The 22,247-nt window shown below is 42.0% G+C and overlaps 1 protein-coding gene and 1 pseudogene across 3 annotated transcripts in view; both read left to right on the forward strand.

Moving 5' to 3' along the window:
- Bkgd (beta-keto-L-gulonate decarboxylase) overlaps positions 1-21,300 on the forward strand; it is a 25,774-nt gene extending 4,474 nt beyond the window's left edge. For 2 of the 3 annotated variants that reach the window (XM_076926024.1, XM_076926023.1), the window contains exons 2-9: positions 112-254; positions 5,346-5,444; positions 9,599-9,672; positions 9,826-9,927; positions 12,927-13,103; positions 13,998-14,147; positions 17,257-17,373; positions 19,675-21,300. In XM_076926024.1, the coding sequence (XP_076782139.1) occupies positions 200-254; positions 5,346-5,444; positions 9,599-9,672; positions 9,826-9,927; positions 12,927-13,103; positions 13,998-14,147; positions 17,257-17,373; positions 19,675-19,848 (948 nt within the window). In that variant the 5' untranslated portion in view covers positions 112-199 and the 3' untranslated portion in view covers positions 19,849-21,300. The remainder of the gene's footprint in view (positions 1-111; positions 255-5,345; positions 5,445-9,598; positions 9,673-9,825; positions 9,928-12,926; positions 13,104-13,997; positions 14,148-17,256; positions 17,374-19,674) is intronic. The other variant, XM_076926025.1, reaches the window with a different exon arrangement.
- LOC143439891 (small nucleolar RNA SNORA24) lies at positions 1,874-1,982 on the forward strand (annotated as a pseudogene).
- Positions 21,301-22,247: the final 947 nt, after the last annotated feature.

Genomic DNA, 22,247 nt, shown 5'->3' on the forward strand with positions numbered 1-22,247 from the left:
GAGTGGAGCCTTAGAGCACTTTGCCCTCCTTATGTAAGTGAACTCTGAGGATAGGGAACCTCCATGGCCTTTGCCTTCATCAAGTAACTAAGCTCTACCATTCATTTCCAGAGCCAAGAATTCGTGCTGGTGCCTTGCGAACTCTCGTGGTAGTCAGCCAACAGCTGCTGTGTCTGAGCAGCCTTGCTGAGAGGAAAGAATGGCTTGCATTGAGTTTTCTTTTCACATGCCAAGTCTGGAGGAGCTTGCTGAAGGTAAAAGTCATGTTAGTTTTGGGTGATTGGTTTTTATGTTGGTTGGTTGGTTGGTTGGTTGGTTAGTTTGGTTTTGGTTTTTCAGAGACAGGGTTTCTCTGTGTATTCCTGGCTGTCCTGGACCTCACTCTGTAGGCCAGGATGGCCTCAAACTCAACAGAGATCCTCTTGCCTCTTCTTCCTGAGTATTGGAATTAAAGGTGTGTGCCACTAGCCCTGGCTAGCCTTGGGTATTTAAGGATTGTTCCAGGAAATAAAACCAAAAGATCTCTGAGGTATATATGTAGCTTTAAATACAGTCTGCTGGGGCTGGAGAGATGGGTCAGTGGTTAAGAGCACTGGCTGAACTCAGATGACCTGAGTTCTGTCCCCAGAACTCACATAGTAGCTCACAGTTGTCTGTAGTTGTCGGTCATAGATGATACAGTGTCTGCTTCTGGCCTCCTTCAGCCCCAGACACACAGGTGGTGCACAGACATATATGTGGACATAACACTCAAACACATTGAAAATAGATAAATAATAAAAGTAAAAGATTTAGTCTTTTCCTGAGTATTGATCATAGTCTTAAATATACTTTGCATATTGATTCACTGATTGTCAGTTCACTTACTTTAATTTCCCTGTGTGGATTCTTTGTTTGTTTGTTTTTTGTTTTTAGTTTTTGGGTTTTTTTTTTGGGGGGGGGGGTTGTTTGTTTGTTTTTTGTTTTTTGTTTGTTGGGTTTTGTTTGTTTGTTTGTTTTGAGACAGGGTTTCTCTGTGTAGCCCTGGCTGTCCTGGAACTCAGTCTGTAGATCAGGCTGGCCTTGAATTCAGATTCACCTGCCTCTGCTTCCACAGTGCTGGAAGAAGTTCCTTTCTTTCTTTCTTTTTTTTTTTTTTTTTTTTTTTTTTTTTTAATTTGTTAAAACAAGAATGTAGGGAAGTTCCCCAGTGTAAATTAGAGGAAGAAAAAGATAGACAAATGCACCAAACAAAGCCCAGAAGGTCTGCATTGGAAGCTGTGATGTCTTCAGCTCCATTCTGTGGTGACTTCTGTCTCTAGAACCATCCATTTTCATAGTATGCTGGCTGAGCGTTAACATAGTCACAAAGAAACTGAATCAGACATTTACTTGCTTTTTGCTTTTTTGCCTGCATGTATGTCTGCACATCATACATGTGCCCCTGCTTGCAGAGACCAGAAGCCGTGCTGGATCATTAGGAACTAGAGTTACAGAGTTATCAGCCTTCTTGTGGATGCTGGGGATTGAACCTGACTCCTCTGGAGGAGAAGCCAATGCTTTTAACCACTGAGCCATCTCTCCATCCCTGCTTTTTGCTTTTTTTTTTTTTTTTTTTTAATTGATTGCTTCTTATTCTTTGTGATCCTTAAAAATATAATCCTCCTGGGGCTGAGAAGTTGGCTCAGTGGATAGATGTGCTTGCAGCGCAAGTGTGACTGCCTGAGTCCCATCCCTAGGACCCGCATAACGAAGGAAGAGAACCAACTCCCATAAATCCTCATCTAAAGCTGTGTGTGTGCACACGTGCGCATGTATGTGTGTCTCTCTGTCACTCACACACACATACAGACACACTATAAATAAATGAAATATGTATGTATATGAGTGTTAAATACATTTGCTTTGTAGCTGTGTTCCTTCCTAACCATGGAAGAGACTGTTCTTGTTGGCAAAGCTGTCAGCTACTTAATTGGTATCAGATTCTGACTTTCACATTCTTCACTGACAAGGAGCTCTGGGATGCCAGGTTATTGGGCATACTTTTTTCTTATTATTAACCATTCCATTAATTTACATCTTAAATGATATCCCACTTCCAAGTTACCCCTTCACCGCCACCCCATTCCACATTTGTCCTCCCCTTTGCCTGTATGAGAGTGCTCCCCCACCCAACCACACTCTCCCGCCCCACCACTCCAGCATTCCCCTACTCTGGGGCATTCAGCCTCCACAGAACCAAGGGCCTCCCCTCCCAGTGCTGTCAGGCAAGGCCATCCTCTGCTTCAAATGTATCTGAAGCTATGGATCCCGCCAGGTACACTCCTTGGTCGGTCTAGACTCTGGGAGAACTGGGTGGTCAGGGCAGCCTATGCTGTTCTTCCTATGGGGTTGCAATCCCGCTCTGCTCCTCCAGTCCTTCTGCCAGCTCTCCGACCAGGTTCCTTGAGTTCAGTCTGATGGTTGGCTCCAAGCATCCACATCTGCATTGGTCAGCTGCTGGCCGGACCTCCCAAGAAACCGCCACACTTGGTTCCTGTCAGCAAGTGCCTCTTGACCACAGCAGCAGTGTTGGGTTTGGTGTCTGCAGACATGATGGATCCCCAGGTGGGGCCGTTCCCCATTGGCCCTTCCTTCAGTCTCTGTTCCATTTTTTTGTCCCTGTTTTTCCTTTTGACGGGAACATTTCTAGGTTAAAAACTTTGAGATGGGTGGGTGGCCCCATCCCTGGACCAGGGGCCTATCTACTGGAGGTGGTCTCCACAGGTTCTGTCTCCCCCTTCTCTGTGCATTACAGCTAAAGGCAATCCCGTTGGATCCTGGGAATATTGGTTATACTTTTCTAAATTATTATTAAAATGTCTCTTGAACAGAGTCAGGAAGATCTCTATGAATTTGGGACTAGCCTGGTCTATGTAATGAGTTCCAGGACAGCCAGAGCTACATAGGAAGATACCTGTCTCAAACAAATAAGATAAATTTCTAGGGAAAAAAAAGGCTCTGGAATATTAAGACACTATGCTTTTCTACATTTGTATTACAGCACAGTGCATCTATAGTAAAGTGTAGTGATTGCAGAGTGTGAGCACATGTACCTACTATGTGAGCACATGTACCTACTATGTGAGCACATCATGTACCTGTGTGAGAACATGTACCTGTGTGAGCACATGTACCTACTGTGTGAGCACATGTACCTACTGTGTGAGCACATGTACCTACTATATGAGCACATGTACCTGTGTGAGCACATGTATCTACTATGTGAGCACATGTACCTACTGTGTGAGCACATGTACCTGTGTGAGCACATGTACCTGTGTGAGCACATGTACCTACTGTGTGAACACATGTACCTGTGTGAGCACATGTACCTACTATGTGAGCACATGTACCTACTAGGTGAGCACATGTACCTACTGTGTGAGCACATGTACCTACTAGGTGAGCACATGTACCTACTGTGTGAGCACATGTACCTACTAGGTGAGCACATGTACCTACTAGGTGAGCACATGTACCTACTGTGTGAGCACATGTACCTACTAGGTGAGCACATGTACCTATGTGAGCACATGTAACTTGCCATCAGATTAAATATATATTCAGCATCTTAGTAGGCTCCCTCATGGACCTTCCAATCAGCCTTTCTATCTGTAGAGATCACCTGAGACGCCTGCCTTTGAAACACTTAAAGTGGGGTCATGCAGTCTCTGCTCTTGTGTCTGGCTGCTATGGCTTGCACTGTAATTTGCCTGTAATTACTACTGAATCTGTGGCATGAGATTCCTTTCATTGGCTATTTTGAAATTCCCTCAAGGAAAGATAGCTCTCACTTGTATACAGTCTGGTTCTTCCCACATCTGTTAGTTGCTGTGAAGAGACACCAGGAAAAGGCATGATAAACCTTCCTTCAAAGCTTCTTTGTCACACTTACAACCTGAGCTTACATTATCAAAAGGAGTGATGGACCCAGGACTCAGTGAAAACATCAAGGCAGCAGGTAGCTCCTATTAAAAAAAAAAAAAAAAAAAAAGGCATTTAACTGGGGCTTGCTTACAGTTTTAGATGGTTAGTCCGTGACCATCATAGAGGGAAGTAGACAAGTATGGTGCTGGGCAGGAGCCAAAAGTTTTACCTCCATGTGTACAGGCAACAGGCTGAGAGAGAGAGAGAAACCTCAAAGCCCACTCCCAGGGACATACACCTTCAATAAGGCCACACCTCCTCTAACAAGGCCACACCTTCTAGTCCCTGATGACTAAGCTTTCAAATATGGGGGCCACTGTCCTTCAAATCAGCACACCAAAGTTAGTAATTATGGGTATTTATGTGTCAGGGAGTACATTGTATCTTCTGAGCATGTCAAAGTCTAATTTTATTCATCAACAAGAATATTCTGGGGCTGGCTCAGTGGTCAAGAGCACTGGCTGCTCTTGCAGAGGTCCTACGTCCTGTTCCCAGAACCCACATGGTGGCTCATGGTTATGTGTAATGGGGTCCAATGCTCACTTCAGGTGTGCAGGTGTACATGCAGCAGACCACAGACCACTCATGGCTAAAATAAAAAGTAAACTTAAAAAAAAAAAAAAGATTGCAAGGTTTTTTTTTTTTTTTTTTTTTTTTGGGTGCAGGTCAATAGTAGACTATACTATGTGCCCTGGGTCCCCTGTGTTGCGCTTACTGGAGCCCGATGTTAGACGCCAAACTGTTGCCGCCCGTACTGCCCGTTCCGGTCCGAGGGTCAGGGTCTAGCGAGAGAGAGAGTGGGGATAAAGGGGAAGAGACGCGAAGAATGGAGACAAGACAGAGATTCTGATCAAGTCTCGTTTATTGAAGGGAATTCGGAGCTATTTATAGGCTTTTGCCACGTGCCTTGTAGGCTCGTGGATACCACGTGCCTTGCAGGTGTTGATATGACGTAAGCCTTACAGGCGTCTATAGCGTGGACAGCACGTGCACCGCAATGCCTTGCAGGCGTGGATAGCACGTGTGCCTTATAAGCATGTATGGTGTAGATAGCACGTGGACAGCACGTGAACTGCATGCCTTGCAGGCGTGACTACCACGTGCACCTTGCAGCTGGGGGCAGTAAACAGCAACACAAAATATGTGGGATATCAGAGTGTGCTTCAGCTGTTGTAGGCTATTGAAAACCAAATCTTTCGTCAGGGTATATGGTTCCAGATGGCTGCAAAGTTGATCTAGCCGCTTTCTGCTAAAGTCGGCTCCCAACACCCCTGTCTTCTTTATAATGTAAGTTAAGGTTGTGAGTACAGCAAAGAAGCTTTGAAGGAAGATTTAGTACATGGTGACTATTTTTTTTCACCTAGTGTTAAATATCTCCTTTGTGTGTCTTTTATTAGTTCTGCAGAAGGGGCTAAAGGACGGCTTTGCTGATGTCCAGGTCTCTGTGGTGGACTGCCCAGATTTAACAAAAGAGCCATTCACCTTTCCTGTAAAAGGTACGGAGTTTTTTAAAAAAAAGTTTTTGTTTTCAGCTATATACTTTTTTGGAAGCAAGTGTTACTTTCCTCTATGAATAAAAGCTGTTATTACAAATTCAGGCTCAATTTTTGCCGTCTCTTTGGGTCAGATTTCACTGTGGGCCCTTATATGGAGAACTGTGCTTCAGGTGTGTTTATAACCCCCAATGGTTTGGTTATGCAACATACTCAATAGGCTAAGGGTTTTTTTGTTTGTTTGTTTGTTTTGTTTTTTTTTGTTTTTTTGTTTGTTTGGGTTTTTTTTTGTTTTTTTTGTTTTGTTTTGTTTTGTTTTTCAAGACAGGGTTTCTCTGTGTAGCCCTGGGTGTCCTGGAACTCACTCTGTAGACCAGGCTGGAACTCAGAAATCCGCTGGGATTAAAGGCGTGCACCACCACCGCCCGGCTTAGGCTGTTTTAATAGGATAAGAATTTTGTTTTTAATTCCTCGAGTGACTTGTGAAAACTACCTTTAATTTTTGGTTGTTTGTGTATGCTCAAGTTCACAAAACATCTTAAGAGGCCTGTATCTGGGGGCTGGAGCGGTGGCTCAGCAGTTAAAAGCATTTGTTGCTCTTTTAGAGAACTCAAGGTTGGTTCCTAGCATCCACATCCAGTGGGTCACAGCTGCCTGTAACCCCAGCTGCAGAGGATCCAAGGCCCTCTTCTAGCCTCTGAAGGAATCTGCATTCCTGAGCACATGGCCCCATACATACACATGCCATATACATAATTTAAAATTAAGTAAGCTTCTCTTTGGGCCTTTTATTTGATCCATCTATTAAATGCTTAGACCCCTTCCATAAATTTGCCAAGTTTGAAGTACTAAGGGAAGGAAATGAATATTGGTTGAGTAAAACAGCCTCAAGGCGACAAGCATTTGAGTCAGATGCATGTGGCGGCAGCACTCCAAGGCCCTAGCTCCAGGTTACTGGAGCTAGAGAGAGGCCACACACACTCAGTGTGAGTCATAGTCAAGATCAAGTATAGGCGTGTTTCAAAAGTCTAACCTCCTCCGTTATGCCCTGTGGCGATGAGGAATTATAGGGTAGTGCATTGCTCTTTGTTTATGTTAATTGACATAGCTGGTTACAAAGTAGTCTGCTTGGAATTCTTAAAACACTGGTCCCAGTGTCTATTCATTTCATTACTTGGACTAAGTCCCATAATGTCCCAGGGCCTTAGACACACTAAATAGGAGAGTTCAGTTGAGTGTTATAGGAGTTTTCCAGGTTAAACAGTCTTTGCCTGTAGTCTCTCATTTTGGAAACATTTATTTTATATGTACTGGATTCTTTGTTTGCATGTATGACTGTGCAGTGCATGCTTGGTGCCTATGGAGTCCGGAAGAAGACATCAGATCCATCTGGAGTTACAGATGGTAGTAGGTGCTGGTAACTGAACCCAGGTCTTCTGGAAGAGTAAGCCAGTGCTCTTGACTGCTGAGCCATCTCTCCAGCCAGAGTTCAAACTTGTGAATGAACAAACTAAGATCACTTCTTTTTTCCTCCCCCTTGTAATAGTCTGTGGTTTCTGGTTTTCATGTTGAGAGTAAATTACTCTTTCTTCCTTGTTTCTCAAGCTGCCTCTCTCTATCTAGAAGATACTTTATAATGTTTCACAGGATCTTTTCCCCTTGCCTCCACCTACTTTGTAGAATCTTTCTGTTTGGGAGTGATATTTAGAAAATGGCGCCTGGTCCAGCTAGTTCCCAGGCAGCTGCCATGTCCCTGCTGCTCCTCAGCTCTGACTGGGGCTCTGCCTAGCTAGATACCCAGGCCCTGGCACCCACGAGACACCAGCATGGGGATGGCTTTGCCAATCCTCCACACTGCATCCACAAAACTTGGCTGGACCCCAGACAGTATCTGCCATCCTCGAAGTACCCGGTAGAAATGAGACTCTTAAAGCTTAATAATTATTTAAAAGATTTATGTATTTAGAAATGTTCAATCAACACAATTGTGACAACACAATTAGAGTTGTTACCCAATATCTAATCTTTTGATACAAGTTGCTGCCCAGGACAGCTTTCGACCCATTTGTGGGTCTCCATGGCCCATAGCCTCCTCCTTCTCCTTCCCTTCCTGTCTTTCTCCCCTTTCCTTGCTCTTTTTCTTCCTTCTTCTTCCTGTCTTTCTCCCCTCCCCTGACTCTTTCTCCCAGCTCCACTTCCTCTTCTACTGCCTAATCACTGAGCTCCACTGCGAATACAATGTAGCAGAATAAATATCCTGCTACATCTTTCCAAGTTTTTTCATCTAATCTTGTACTTTTAACCAGGACCCAGCACCTTTGAAATCTCTGTCTCACCTAGATCTCTAGAATCTCCAGTTGTGTGTAAGCACATCTCTACCTAGGGCTTCCTTCTTCCCTATTCCCTGGACAGCTATGGGCCCTGTAGTAGTTTCTCCAACCATCAGCATCTTGTCACTTAATGTACAACCTGTGGATAATTTCTGCACCTCCCAAGCTCCTCCCCAAACACAAAAGGCACTTGTAAGGTTTTTTTTTTGTTTGTTTGTTTGTTTGTTTGTTTTTTTTTTTTTTTGCATTTCTTCTCTGCATAACAGCAGGGCAATTAAATGTTCTTCACTTAATGATAACCTTGAAAGACTTCTCAAGTAAAAGATAATAAGTTTCTGCTCTGCTTTAAAAAGTGCCTTCTCCCAAACTGCCTCACTGCATTGTTATAATACTAAAAATGTGTCTCGGAAAAAGGAAAAAAAAATACTAAAAATGTAAGTAACAGGGCTGAAAAGATGGTTCATGGTTAAGGCCCTTGCTGTCACACCTGATGAAAGGAGTTCAATCCCAAGAATCCACGTGGTGGAAGGGGAAGATTCCCACAAGTTGTTTTCTGACCTTACATATACCCCCTACTACCACACACATATAAAATAAATAAACATAATAAAGGGAAATGTAAGTAGAAGGGCTGGAGAGATGGCTCAGTGGGTAACAGCTCTTGCTGCTTAAGGAGGAGGGCTTGAGTTCAGATCCCAACACCCACATACAAACCTGGATGTAGCCATGTTTGTCTGTAACCCCAGCACTCAGGCAAACATAGAAGATCGCTGGGGCTCACTTCAAGTTCAGAGAAAGACCCTCAAGAAATAAGGTGGAAAGTGGAGCAGGTCACCCAGTATCTTTCTCTGGCTGCTACTTGTGGTATATATGTGCAGTATATGCACATAAACATATTTGATTATACCATATACACACCACACTCATATATACACATACATATACAATAAATCAATCAATTGAAATGTAAGAAAAGTACAATATATAGTTTAATTTATTTAGTTTAATATTAGTTTAATAGTTTAACATTGATTTTAAAATGTAAGTAGGAGAACAGCTTAGTAGCACAATATGTTATTTCCCCTGAGTTCAATTCCCTAGCACAGAACAAACAACAAAATACCTGTACAACTACAGAAATACACACATAGAAACTTGCTAGTATCCAAAGGTTATCCATCATTACTTGTTTTTTGTATAAACTTATTTATATAAACTTATAAAAAAATTTCTCAACATGAGTCTAAAGAACAACATTCTATCAAAGTAAAATGTTATAAAAATGTAAAAATATGGGGCTGGAGAGATGGCTTAACAGTTGAGGGCACTGATTGCTCTTTCATAGGACCCAGGTTCGAATCTCAGCACCCACATGGCAGCTCACAACTGTCTGAAACTCCAAGATCTGAAACTTTCACACAGACATACATGCAGGCAAAACACCAATGCACATAAAATGGAAATAAATAAATTATAAAAAAAATAAAAATACAACTTATGCCAAAAAAAAAAGAATAGAATTTTTAAAGGAAAATGCCACCTGGGGGAATTTTTAAGGGATTAGCAAATGAATTCTAGAAACTCTACTCAAAACTTGGTCCCTGCTCTCTTAGAAATCAGTTGTTACTATGCCGCTGGCCTCTGAGCCATGCTCAGGAATGATGATGTTGGTGGCAGTTAAAGCAGACCAGAGCAGAGACCACTTGCATCTTTTCATCTCTGCTAGTTCCAACTGAGATTCTCTTACATGTGTTCCTAATGCGTCTTTTGGAATTTTATACGTGAATGATATGTTTGCCTGCTTTTAAGATGGCTTGTGTTTTTTAGGCATCTGTGGGCAAACTAGAATTGCAGAAGTAGGAGGTGTGCCTTACTTATTGCCTCTTGTAAACAAAAAAAAAGTAAGTATGTTTTTATTCTCTGTATTCACAGACTGTAGAAACTGGGTTGACTCACACCAGCGAGTGTGGCAAGCAAGGAAGCCGGTGGTCTGCTGTAAAAAATAAGTCAGGAAATTCATATGTTACAGCTTCAATAATTTTTCCTTCTTACAGGTTTATGACCTAAATGAAATTGCAAAAGAAATAAAGCTGCCTGGAGCCTTTATCCTTGGAGCAGGGGCAGGTCCATTTCAGACGCTTGGGTTCAACTCTGAGGTCAGTATGTGTATATAGTATTGTTTTATTTTGTTCATTTGACATTTGAGTTATTCATAACCTTTTTCCTGGCTTGTCAAAAACTTAATGTTAGCTAGGAATGGTGGCTCATACATTTGGTTCTAGCACTTAGAAGGCTGAGGCAGGAGGATTGTGCAAGTTCAAGGTCATCATGAGCCACATAGTGAGTTCCAAGTCAGTCTGGGTCACAGTGGGAGAACCTGTCTCAAGGGAAAAACAAAAAACAAAAGCCACCTTCTTTATGAGTGAATTGTAAGTTGTTGATTTCTCTTCAGATTTGGGCCCAAGTGGACACTCCAACTGCTCCTCCAGTGCTAATGAAGTGCCTATTTCAGAGTCTATAGAGCATAGGTTAAACCCAAAAGGGGTGTGTGTGTGTGTGTGTATGTGTGTAGTATGTATGTATGTATGTATGTATGTGTGTGTGCAGTGTGTATAATATGTATGTATGTGTGTAGTGTGTATGTATTATATATGTATGTAGTATGTATATTATATATGTGTAGTGTATACACACTATATGTGTATAGTGTGGATGTGTATTGTTTGTGTGTGTGTATATATGTGTGTGCATATGTATAGTATGTAGTTTATATGTATTATTGCGTGTAATGTGTATATTATTTATATGTGTATGTATGTAGTGTGTATTATGTATGTATTATGAGTGTGTATTATGCATGTATGTGTTGTGTGTAGTTTATGGGCAGTGTGTAATGTGTATTATGTGTTTATGTATTATGTGTGTATTATGTATGATGTATGTATGTACTATGTGTCTGTCTTGTGTGTGTATGTAATGTGTTATGTGTGTGTTATGTGTGTATTATGTTTGGTATGTGTATTGTGTGTATTATGTATGCATGTGTGCAATGTGTGTGTACTGTGTGCATTATTATGTGTGTAGTGTTTGTATTCTGTGTGTATGTGTGTAGTGTGTATATCATGTATGTGTATATTATATGTGTATATGGTGTGTACATACATATTATTATGTATGTATATGTCTGTGTCATAGTATTATGTCTGTGTGTTGTGTGTTATGTGTATGTATGTGTGTATTGCATGTACTTTATATATATGTGTGAATTTTGTGTAGTGTGCTATGTATATAGTATATTGTGTGTGTTATATGTATTATGTATGTGTGGTGTGTGTATTATGTATTTATGTGTGTTGTGTATGTGTAGCATGTTATTATGTGTGTGTGTGTCCTTGTTTCTTGAAGCAGAATCTGGCTGTATAATCCAGTCTGACCTCATTACAGTCATCTTTGCCTATTTAGTTCTGGATTGCCATGTCCACTGGAGGTCTCATGATTTGTTGTTGTTGTTGTTGTTGTTGTTGTTGTTGTTGTTGTTGTTGTTGTTGTTTGAGACAGGGTTTCTCTGTGTAGCCCTGGCTGTCCTGGAACTCACTCTGTAGACCAGTCTGGTCTCAAACTCACAGAGATCCACCTACCTCTGCCTCCCAAGTGCTGGGATCAAAGGCATGCGCTGCCACCTGGCTCATAATTTTTCTTACATATCATAGGATCCCTCATGTTGCTATAAATCCTTGCTGTCATATAAAGGCCGCCTTGGATCCAAAGAGGAACAATGGGGAGAACTCCATGATAAAAAGCAGATAGTAGCCAGGCATTGTGGTGTATGCTTTAAATCCCTGAGCTTGGGAGGCAGAGGCAAACAGATTCTGTGAGTTTGAGGCTAGCCTAGTCTATGTACTAAGATCCAGGTCAGGCAGGGCTGTTAAACAGAGAAAACCTATCTCAAAAAACAAAAACAACAACAAAACATGGTAAATAACCATCAGAATGAACCAATGGCTACTTATGCCAGTCATGCATGCTATCTGTGGTGTGTTATAATGTGCCTCGTTCCATTTATATTAAACATAGTGTGTTCTACATATGCCATATGATAGTAAGATGCCACTGTCTAGATCTTATGATGATGGGACGGGACTGCCATTCTCTTATAACTTCATCAGATAGGGTGTTGTTCAGAAGTTACACAACTTCTCTTGCAGAAGCAGGAATAGAATTTTCCCAGTGTGCAAGATGGAAAAAAAGTTAAAATCTACGATTAGACATTTTGAGCCACCTTCTGCCCACCTTAATTTGTAAAATAAAGGCTAGAGCAAGTGATTGAGCAGAGAAGGGGAGGTGGAGAAATAAAGGTTGGTGGAAGAGAGAGAAGGGAGAGAGGACAATGGAGGAGCAGAAGGTGGAAGGACAAGTGTGTGACTTGGAAAACCGGCAAGTTATGAGGGATCTCATAGCTGGGGAATAGAGTAGTGTAGTGGTGAATCTGCCCAATCTAGGCGTGCAGCTTATATTCATAATTATTGAGTTCTGTTTTCTTTGACCGGTCGTATTTGGGTTGGAGAATTACCGCAACACATATGCCACACATATATGTAGGCAAAGCACTTACACATGTAAAATAAATGAATCTAAAAGGAAATTAGAAAAGCATTTTACAAAACGTTTGTGTTGAATGTCCACAGCTGTGACAAAATATTGGCCACAGACAACTGAAAGGAGACATTCTTGGGGGTCACAGTTTCAGAAGTTTCCATTCGGGGTTGACTTCCCAGGTGTTTTGGACCTTTGTGGAGATACCACAGTGAGGAAGGCATGGTGGGACACAGCTGCTTACCTTACTGCAGCTGGGAAGCAGACAGCCAGGGAACAAAGCCCCTCCCCCAAACCACTACATCCCACAGACAGGTTAAGCTGTTGCTGAAGTGGCACTAGAGAGTGGTCATGTTGTTGCCTGAGTACAATTTGGATTTGGCAGGGAATGTAAGCCAGTGGTAGAGCCTTGTCCTAGCATGAACAAAGGCCTGGGTGCAATCTCCAACACCACTAAAATGTGTGAATATAGTGGAAAAGACCTTGGATAAAATCTCCTAACATCTGAGAGAAAAAAATCATTAATTAATGCACTAGCATTGATTTTTTTTTTTCTTTCCAGTTCATGCCAATTGTTCAAACAGCAAGTGAACACAACCAACCTGTGAATGGAAGTTACTTTGCCCGTGAAAATCCTGCAAATGGAGAATGTCTGCTGGAGAAATACAGCCAAAAATATCACGATTTTGGATGTGCACTACTGGCTAATCTTTTTGCCAGCGAGGGCCAACCTGGCAAGGTGATTATGCTCTTAAGAACATGGTATTCTTTACATCTTCTCAGAGAGCTAAGTAGGAGCTCTATTGTTCTCCCATAGAACCCAATAGAGTTCTCCCAAGAAAATCAGATGTGCCAATGTCAACATTTTTATATGATCTACTTAGTTTACAAAAAAGATTCAGAATAGTACAGGGAAAGACAAAGTCTTTTTTTTAAAACCCAAAGTTAAGAATATTTACTTAGTAAACAGAGCATCTGTTTGCTCTACTTTTCTGAGTAAAAGGTAACAAGATAAAAATCTAGGATATTTGTCACCTGCATAAAGCATTAAGATTAGGCCCACTTACAGGTGGTAACTAGGTGCACTGAGCTAGAAGTGTTGGTGACAAAAGCAAGAAGCCAACAAGGAGCATGCATGCCTGCTTGATCTCAGTGTTATCCCCTGTGGGGACCTAGATTGTGAAAGGAGAGAGCCTTGAGAAATGAGATAGGGGTGTAAAAGTACCCAAGAACATAGGGAAAACTTGTCCAGAATTTTACAGGAAGTGAGACCTTGGAAATGTGTCTTCAGCTCTCATTGCTAGGTGAATCTCTTTAAGCCTGGTAACCCATAAACTTCCTGAACCACCTTGGTCTCCAGAGTTCAGAACTCATGAATAAGACTGTTGGAGTTACATGTAGCTGGTGTGTGTGTAATGTAATTAAGACTTGAAAGGGAAAAAAAGAAAACAAACAAACAAACAAACAAACAAAAAAAGACTTGAAAGGAATGAGGCATTTCAACTCTGATCTTTATGTGCTAAACAAATAAGAATATTTACCTGGTGGCAGTAATTTTATAATGGTTCGTTTAGGTAGTTTACATAGAATTGTATAATTTATGCAGTTATGTACACCATTTCACCCTCTCCAGGTCATTAAAGTGCAAGCCAAGAGGAGGACAGGAGAACTTAACTTTGTGAGCTGCATGAGGCAGACTCTGGAGAAGCACTATGGTGACAAGCCCGTGGGGATGGGAGGCACCTTCATTGTGCAGAAGGGGAAAGTGAAAGCCCACATCATGGTAAGTGCTGAGTCTGCTGCCTGCAAAGACACAGCAGCTAGCGTTCCACAACTCAGGCTAGCTTCAAACTTACTACACAGACCGCATTGCCTTTGAAATGACCAGCGTTTTGCCTCAGCCTGCTAAGTGCTGGCATTACAGATATATGCCACCATTCATGGTACAAGTTTTTACTTTTCATATGGCCCTGTAAACTGTAACCAACCCCAATGTCAGAAGATTTCCCGTGTTTTTGTACATTTTCTGTGCATTTTAGCTGCCATTCTATCTTTTCCCCATTGAAGGTAACTTTTATATATTACAGAGTCTACCTTCATCCACCCCTGTGCATGTGTGTGTCCAAGTTTCCCTTTGGCTGGCATTGGTATTCTTGTTGAAAAATCATTCACCCAGGCAGGGGAACTAACTCAGTGATTAAGAGCACTCGTTCTTTCAGAGGTCCTGAGTTCAATCCCCCTGTAGTGGGTCATAACTTTCATTATCTTGAGATCCATGGGTACCAGGCATGCACATGGTGCACACAGATAGATGGAGGAAAAACGTGAAAACACATAAAAATAAATACATTTTTTTTTTTTAAAAAATCATTTGCACTCACCCCCACCCCATGGAATGCTTTGTTTCTGGCCTCTCTATTCTATAACATTGGTCTACATGCATTCTGATTAGGTTTTTATCAATTTGACATAGGTTAGTCACTTGGGAAGAGAGAACCACAATTGAAGAATTGCCTCCCTTCGGTTGGCCTGGGGGCAGCTCTGTGGGGTATTTTCTAAATGAATGATTGATGCGGAAGGACGAAACTTGTTATGGGCAGTGTGGCATAAAAAAGCATGCCTAGCAAGCCATGGAGAACAAGCCAGTAAAGAGCACCCCTCCATGGCCTCTGCTTCAGTTCCTGCCTTGAGTTCCTGCCCTGACTTCCCTTCACAATGGACTGTAAGCTGTAAGATAAAATAACACCTTCCCTACCAAGCTGCCTTTGGTTGTGGTTTATCACAGCAATGGAAAGTAACAGGTAAAGCATGCCTGTCTGTGCAGCTGGCACTGTCGATTGCAGTAGACCTGTACATTTAGAAGTTAAAATGTGAAGACTTCTCACTTTTACAGAATTGTTTTTAACATTTCATAGAAATTTTAGGTACATTTTTCTACTTAAAGAAGAAGAAGAACTGAGTAAGATTTAAGTAGCTTGATATGGAGGTACATGCTTTTAATCCCAGGACATGGGAGGCAGGAGCAGACAGATCTCTGAGTTCCAGGCCAGCCAGAGTTACATAGTGAGACTAACATTTACATAGCAATTACATTGATTTTCTCTGCTTTGCCATGTTGGTGATCAAACCCAGGACCTCACAAACACCACAGAGCCATACCTCTAGCAACAATGAGTCTTGTTATTAGTTTTTGCTTTGGGGGGCCAGGATGGTTCTAGAATAAGATAGAAGCCAAGGCCTTACACCCAGGAGGCAAGGACTGTAATGCTAAGACCCCTTCAGCACAGGGTCGAGTCCTTAGCTAGCCTTCAGGAGCACTGACATCTTGATCTTCTGTCATCTCTATCTTCCCTAAATGCAGTCTATTTTTCCATTCTAATTTCTGTGTTGTATTATTGTACGTGGCGTATGTGTGAGCGCAGAAGTACACATGTGGAGACTAGACGACAACCTTTAAAAGTCTGTCCTCAGGCTGAGAGTTGCCTGCTCTGAAGACCTAGAGATAAGAGTTTAATGCCCAGATCCCACTTAAAGGTAGAAGGAGAAATCACACTATGGAGTTAGTGACCTCTGACCTCCAATATTGGCACTGTGATACACACACCCCATCATGCATATACACATCAATAATCCTTTTTTTTTTTAAAGTTGGTTCTCTTCTGTTGTAAGTTTCAGGGATGGAATTCAGGCCACCATGCTTTTGTGGCAAGCACTTTTACCTGGTGAACCAAATTCCTGGCCCCACTCCGATCTCTTTCAGCAACTTTTATAGTTTCCTATATAAGTTCTCTCACCTCCTTGATTAAGCTTATTACAAAAAAGTTCTTGGGAGAGATGGCTCAGCAGTTAAAAGCACTGACTGCTCTTCTAGAGGTCCTGAGTTCAATTCCCACAACCACATGGTGTCTCACATCTGTAATTGGTTCTGATGCCATCTTCTGGTGTGTCTGACGACAGGGACAGTTTACTCATATATAAAATAAATAAATCTTTAAAAAGGGGGCTGGAGAGATGGCTCAGCGGTTAAGAGCACTGACTACTCTTCCAGAGGTCCTGAGTCCAATTCCCAGCAACCACATGGTGGCTCACAACCATCTGTGATGGGATCTGATGCCCTCTTCTGGTGTGTCTGAAGAGAGCTATAGTGTACTTATATGCATAAAATAAGTAAATAAATATTTTTTAAAAATCTTTAAAAAAAGAAACAGAAAAGTTCTTTATTCTCTTGGATGCCTCTGCCCACTTCTAGAGGCATGTTTCCTTGTGTTTCCTTGTGTTTCCTTGTCCCGCCCGCCCATTTGCTGTCCTGGCAGCAGTTATGAGGTACAGACAAATACAGAGGAGCTCAGAGATCTTTGACTAGATGAGCAAGGCCCTGGGTTTGGTCCTAGCACTGAGGAAAATCTAAAGATTAGGGTGAAGGAATTGGAAAGGGGAAGATGAGCAGCTCAGTGGTAGAGTACTTACCTAGAAGGCAGGCAATCCTGGTTCTAATCCCCAGAACTGTATGAGAAAAAATATTTTAGAGTGGGGAGGGGCTGGGGCTATGGCTCAGAGGTACAGTACTTGCCTAGAGTGTACAAGTCCCCAGGTCCAATTCCCGATATCACAAAAAAAAAAATTAAAATCACACATAAAATGGAGAACATGTACAAGAACACTGCACATCTGTGGGAAGTAAAACAGTAATGCCTCAGTTATTAATTAGGAATAAGCTTTAGATTGTACAGGTTGGTTGGCTAGCCCTTTAAAAACTGCCATATGTGACTGATACCAAAGTGCACTCAGTGAAAAGTATAAAACTCATAACAATGAGAGCACATGTTTTTATTCTCATTATTTTTATTTTTCATTAATATTCAGTGTTCCTGTTTTACAATTTCTTATTGCAGCCTGCAGAGTTTTCTTCCTGCCCACTGAACTCGGATGAAGCTGTCAATAAATGGCTACACTTCTATGAGATGAAGGCTCCTTTGGTTTGTCTACCAGTTTTTGTTTCCAAAGACCCGGTGAGTCTTTCTTCTTCCTTTTATATGCAGTGAAAATGCTCAATGGAATACTCGTTCGTTTAATATTTTGTTAGTGTGTGTGTGTGTGTGTGTGTGTGTGTGTGTGTAACATGCTACAGCAAATGGGTGGAGACCAGCGAACACCATGTGAGAGTCAGTTCTCTCCTACTATGTGAATATACAGATCAAACACAGGTTGTTTGGCTTGGCAGCAGGCACTTTTGCCAGCTGAACCATCTTGCCAGCCGCATAGTGATTTAGCATTAGGTAATTTTGATTTTTGTTGAGGATGCACCATGAGGATGTCGGAGGAAAAGGTTTACTGTAGATAAAAGCTTGAGCGTAGCCAGAGGCAGGGACATCTGGGAAAGTCCATAGTGGACATGCCCCTGAGCCAAGTGAGGAGGAGGTTGGGGGTGGGAAGGAGAGAGAGGAACCAGGTGCAGCAGCCAGGAGGGCAAAATGTTAAAAAAAAAAAAAGTGTTTGTGTGGGAGGGGCCGGTGTCTAAAATGGCTGGATTACATAGGAAAAAGCCTCTGGAAGAAGGGCAGCCCAGTCTCTGATCTGGAGAATTTGGGGTAGAGGGAAGGGTATGGCAGCCATACCCAGTAATTGGTAAGGACTGAGAGACACTATGAGAACCTGGTAGCCAGGTCTGCTTTTATATGTTAAATAGGCATCTCAACCAGTTGTCCCAGGGTTTGAGACTTAATGTTATTGGCTATCTCAGAACTCACTATGTAGACTAGGCCACCTGCCTCTGCCTCTCAATTGGTGGCACTAAGGGCATGTGATATCATGCCTGGCTTCTTTTCCCCTTGACCTTATGCATCAATCCAGGCCACCAACTCCCTTTGTAGCCAAGGATGACCTTGAACTTCTGATCCTTCTGCCTACATTTTCCTCTTAGGTGCTGAGGTTACAAGCATTGCCACCATGTCCAGTTTATGGACATTATCCTGAAAGATGAGTGATACGTGGCTTTCTACACAGAGTGTTTGTCAGAACAGACTTTACCTTCAAGAAAGGAAAAGAACAGGCATTTTAAATAACACAGCAGCTGCGCTGCTACACAATGAAAGAGCTGGGTGTGTTGGAACAAGCCTTGAATTCCAGCATTCTGTAAGAACTCTGTGAGATCAGGCCATCCTGGGCTACACAGTGAGACCCTGTCTCAATAATAATAATAATAATAATAATAATAATAATAATAATAATAATAATAATACACAAGATTCAGGTCTCTTGCCATCCTGACTGGTGTGCATCCTATCCTAATGTTACATGCCAGAAAAAAAGTACTTGGGGCCAATTCAGAGAGTGTCTGCCAAAGTCCTGACTGGTGGCCTTTTAAGCCAGTGGCTGCCATCTAAGATCTTATCTTTACAAGGCCGCACAGTGATCAGTTAAAAGGCTACCAAGGACAACATTCTGTAGTATTAGAAATACTGGAAATGTGTCCATTGACCCAGTGAGACCCTGAGCAGAAGGCCAGAGTATCAAAGAAAGCGAAGCACTTAATCTCTCATAGGCAGAACTTTAAGATATAGCGTAAGTTTGTGAAGAAAAAAATTAAGTTGTATTTCTTTTCTATGTATGGATGTTTTGCCTACATGTAAGTCTGTGTGCCACACGTGTGCCTGGTGCCCCTGGAGGCCAGAAGAGGGTGTCAGATCCCCTGGAACTGGGGTTACAGATGGTTGTGAGCTACCATGTTGGGGCTGAGACTTGCACATGGGTCCTCTGGTGATCCAGCCAGTGTTCTTAACTACTGAGGCATCTCTCCAGCCCCTACATTGTTAATTTTTGAATAAGCAATATGCGGAAGAGTGTGGAAAGCTGCCGTTTGAATAAAAATGGTGAAAGTCTTCCTGGAGGGACATGCAGGAAGCTGCTCATATCTGCTGCCTTGAAGATAGGATTCTAGGGATTGCACTGACTGTACCCTCCTGCATCCTTGCCTTTCCTTAGTGCGAGTCCACTGCCTACTTAAAAGCTGGTCAGCTGCAGATGTAGCTCAGTGGTAGAGCCCTTACCTGGCCTGCATGAGGCCTTGGAGTCAAGGACCAGCACTACAAAAAATGTAATTGCAGGTTTAAGGGTAAATGCCTGTGATCTGTCACTCAGGAGATACAGTAGGAAGACTGGGAGTTTAAAGTTAGTCTCAGACACAGTAAGTTCCTGTCTTAAAGAAAAAAAAAACTTTAAGAAAAAGTAACAAAAGGCTTCTCTTCTTCCCCTTAAATACACTGTATTCAAAATAATTTGAATCCGTACTAATAGACTGCCTGCTGTCCTAGGGGCTGGATTTGCGACTGGAGCACACCCACTTCTTCAGTCATCATGGAGAAGGTGGACACTACCACTACGACACCACCCCAGACACAGTGGAGTATCTTGGCTACTTCTCACCTGCACAGTTCCTCTACCGCATTGATCAGCCCAAAGAGACCCATGCCTTTGGGAGGGATTAAAGCAGCTGGTTTAATGGTTAGCTAAGGTTAAATTACTAACCCTGCAACCAATAGTAATTCAAAAATATAGTAGAGGAGGAGGAGGGACAGGAGGAGGAGGGGGAAGAAGAAGAGAAGGAGGAGAGAGAGATTCCCTAGCAAGCCAAGGCCCTACCTTAATCCACCACATAGCCAATAGAAGTAATTTCACTAAACATAGCACTATTTTTTATGGCATTTGAAATGCAAGGATGTGACATATGATACTCATATTATTGAGCATTTTCATGTGAAAGAGAGTATTGGGAACATAGATAACTAATTGAGATGCTCACTTTACTAAACCAATTTTATGTCTTTATAGCTCAGCAAAGCCTTTTCTTCATACCTCAGATATCAACATGGACAGGGACCTTCCATTATTCCTGCTGTCTAGGGAGAACTTACATTTGGCTGGCATTACTACATTTTTCAAGTTCATCTCACAAGGGCTGAGGGATTATTACTGAGTATTAGACACAACAGTGTGGAATCTTTGCACTGAGTTTTAAAAGCCCACTCTGGAAATCAGTGTACTGTGTTCTCAGCACCTGGGGGACTCCCCACACTCAGAAGTCTGCAGCTGCCTTCCACAGATGTTCGTAAACATTGACTAGCCGGGTTCTTGCTGAATTAGGTCTCTATCCAACAGTAACAGTTTGCAAGATAAGGAAGAAGAGAAACAGCAACAAAACACAACACTGAACTCAGCCACTCTCCATTGGGAGATATAAAACTACTCTCTTAGTGTGTGGTGTCTTAAAGATTAAGACACCTTTGTACCTGCCCTTTCTTTGGCTATATGGACTGTTGAGACAATGGACCACAAGACATTGGAATTCCCTCAGGAATTTCATGCCAGGAGAAGGAAAAGGCTGAGGCCTGGTGCCAGCCAGAGGAGGAACTTGTCTCCAGGAAAGATATCACATAGCTCTCAGGACAAACAGGAGCCTAGACAATGGTGGTGGGCAGGACCACAGACTGACCTGCTTAGTTAAGCATACCTCATGCCTTCTACCTAAACTTGAACCTCATGCCAAGACCCAACATGGATTCTGCAGGATAGTGGGGAGGGATGGGAATCCAGAGACTTGTTTGTTCCTCTTCCCAAAGTGACTACATTCAAGAAAGCTTTTTGTGCTTTTCAAAAGGTATTACACTATTACTGAGTGCTAATGGTTAGTGTATGGTGATGATGGTTAGAAAACTCCTTGCTTTTCTGTATCATAGAACCTGTGATGATCATTAGCCAGAAATCAAGTTTCCAACCTTGCTAATGGCAATAAGATGTGGGTCTAGGAACTCTTTAGAACTAAACCCTAAATGTTTTCTGATTCTTTACTTTGTAATGCACATGCCTTGCATTATTTTTCACTTATTTTTAATTAAACATGATTTTTGAGGTGAAACTGAATAAAATCATTTAATACTGTTTTCCTTTTCTCTCTCATTTATTTATTTATTGAGACAAGAGTGTCTCTATGCTGTCCTGGAACTCACACTGTAGAATAGATTGGTCTTGACCTCTAGATTTGCCTGCCTCTGACTCCCAGGTACTATGAATAAAGGCCTGTGCCACCACTGCCCAGCTGATCAGCTGATAGTTTCTTTTAATACCTTACCACCTCAACAAAAACAATATTACTACTTTTTAAATGTGTATGTGCTACATGTTTGCATGTCCACAACATAAGTGCACATTCATATGGAAGCCAGAGGTTATGCCCAGTATCTTTGATTTCTCTCTACCTTAAATACTAAGGCTTGCTGACTCAGGTAGGCTAGTCAGTCAGTGGGATCCTGTGTTTACCTCCATGAGCACTGGAATCCATGAGCTGCCACACCCACCTGGCTTTTTATGTGGGTTCTGGGGGATCCAAGCTCCAATCTTCATACTTGTACAAGGGCTTGATCCACTTATCACTCCAGCCTAATGCTAGTATTCTCTTATCTCACTTACCCTGTACTCTGGAGCCGAGGGACGTATTAACTCAACATTGTAGCACAGTGCCAAAAATAAGCATACAGTAAATATTTGCTGGGTAAGTGGGTGGTTATGCCAGATATGTCACTAGATTCTGGTAAATTCTGGGCTATCCACCACAATATGTTTAGTTGGAGAAACCAAACAAATATGTGATTAATGTATTACTATGTGAAGAGAAATGCAGCAGGGGTGGAACATAAAAAGAATTTTATTTCCTTGTGGGGTCCCACACTGAGAGGATGGATTCACTTCCTTAATTTGATTCAAATATCAAGACTAAGGAAATAACACACCTACAGGGTAGTAATCCTAACGTAAGGAAGGTTTCTAGTGAGTTCAGGAGGGCTACTAGGCCTGTCTGAAAACAATGGCCTCACAGAATAAGGAAATCCTG

Source organism: Arvicanthis niloticus, chromosome 27 (assembly GCF_011762505.2).
Source record: "Arvicanthis niloticus isolate mArvNil1 chromosome 27, mArvNil1.pat.X, whole genome shotgun sequence".
Lineage (NCBI taxonomy): Eukaryota > Metazoa > Chordata > Mammalia > Rodentia > Muridae > Arvicanthis > Arvicanthis niloticus.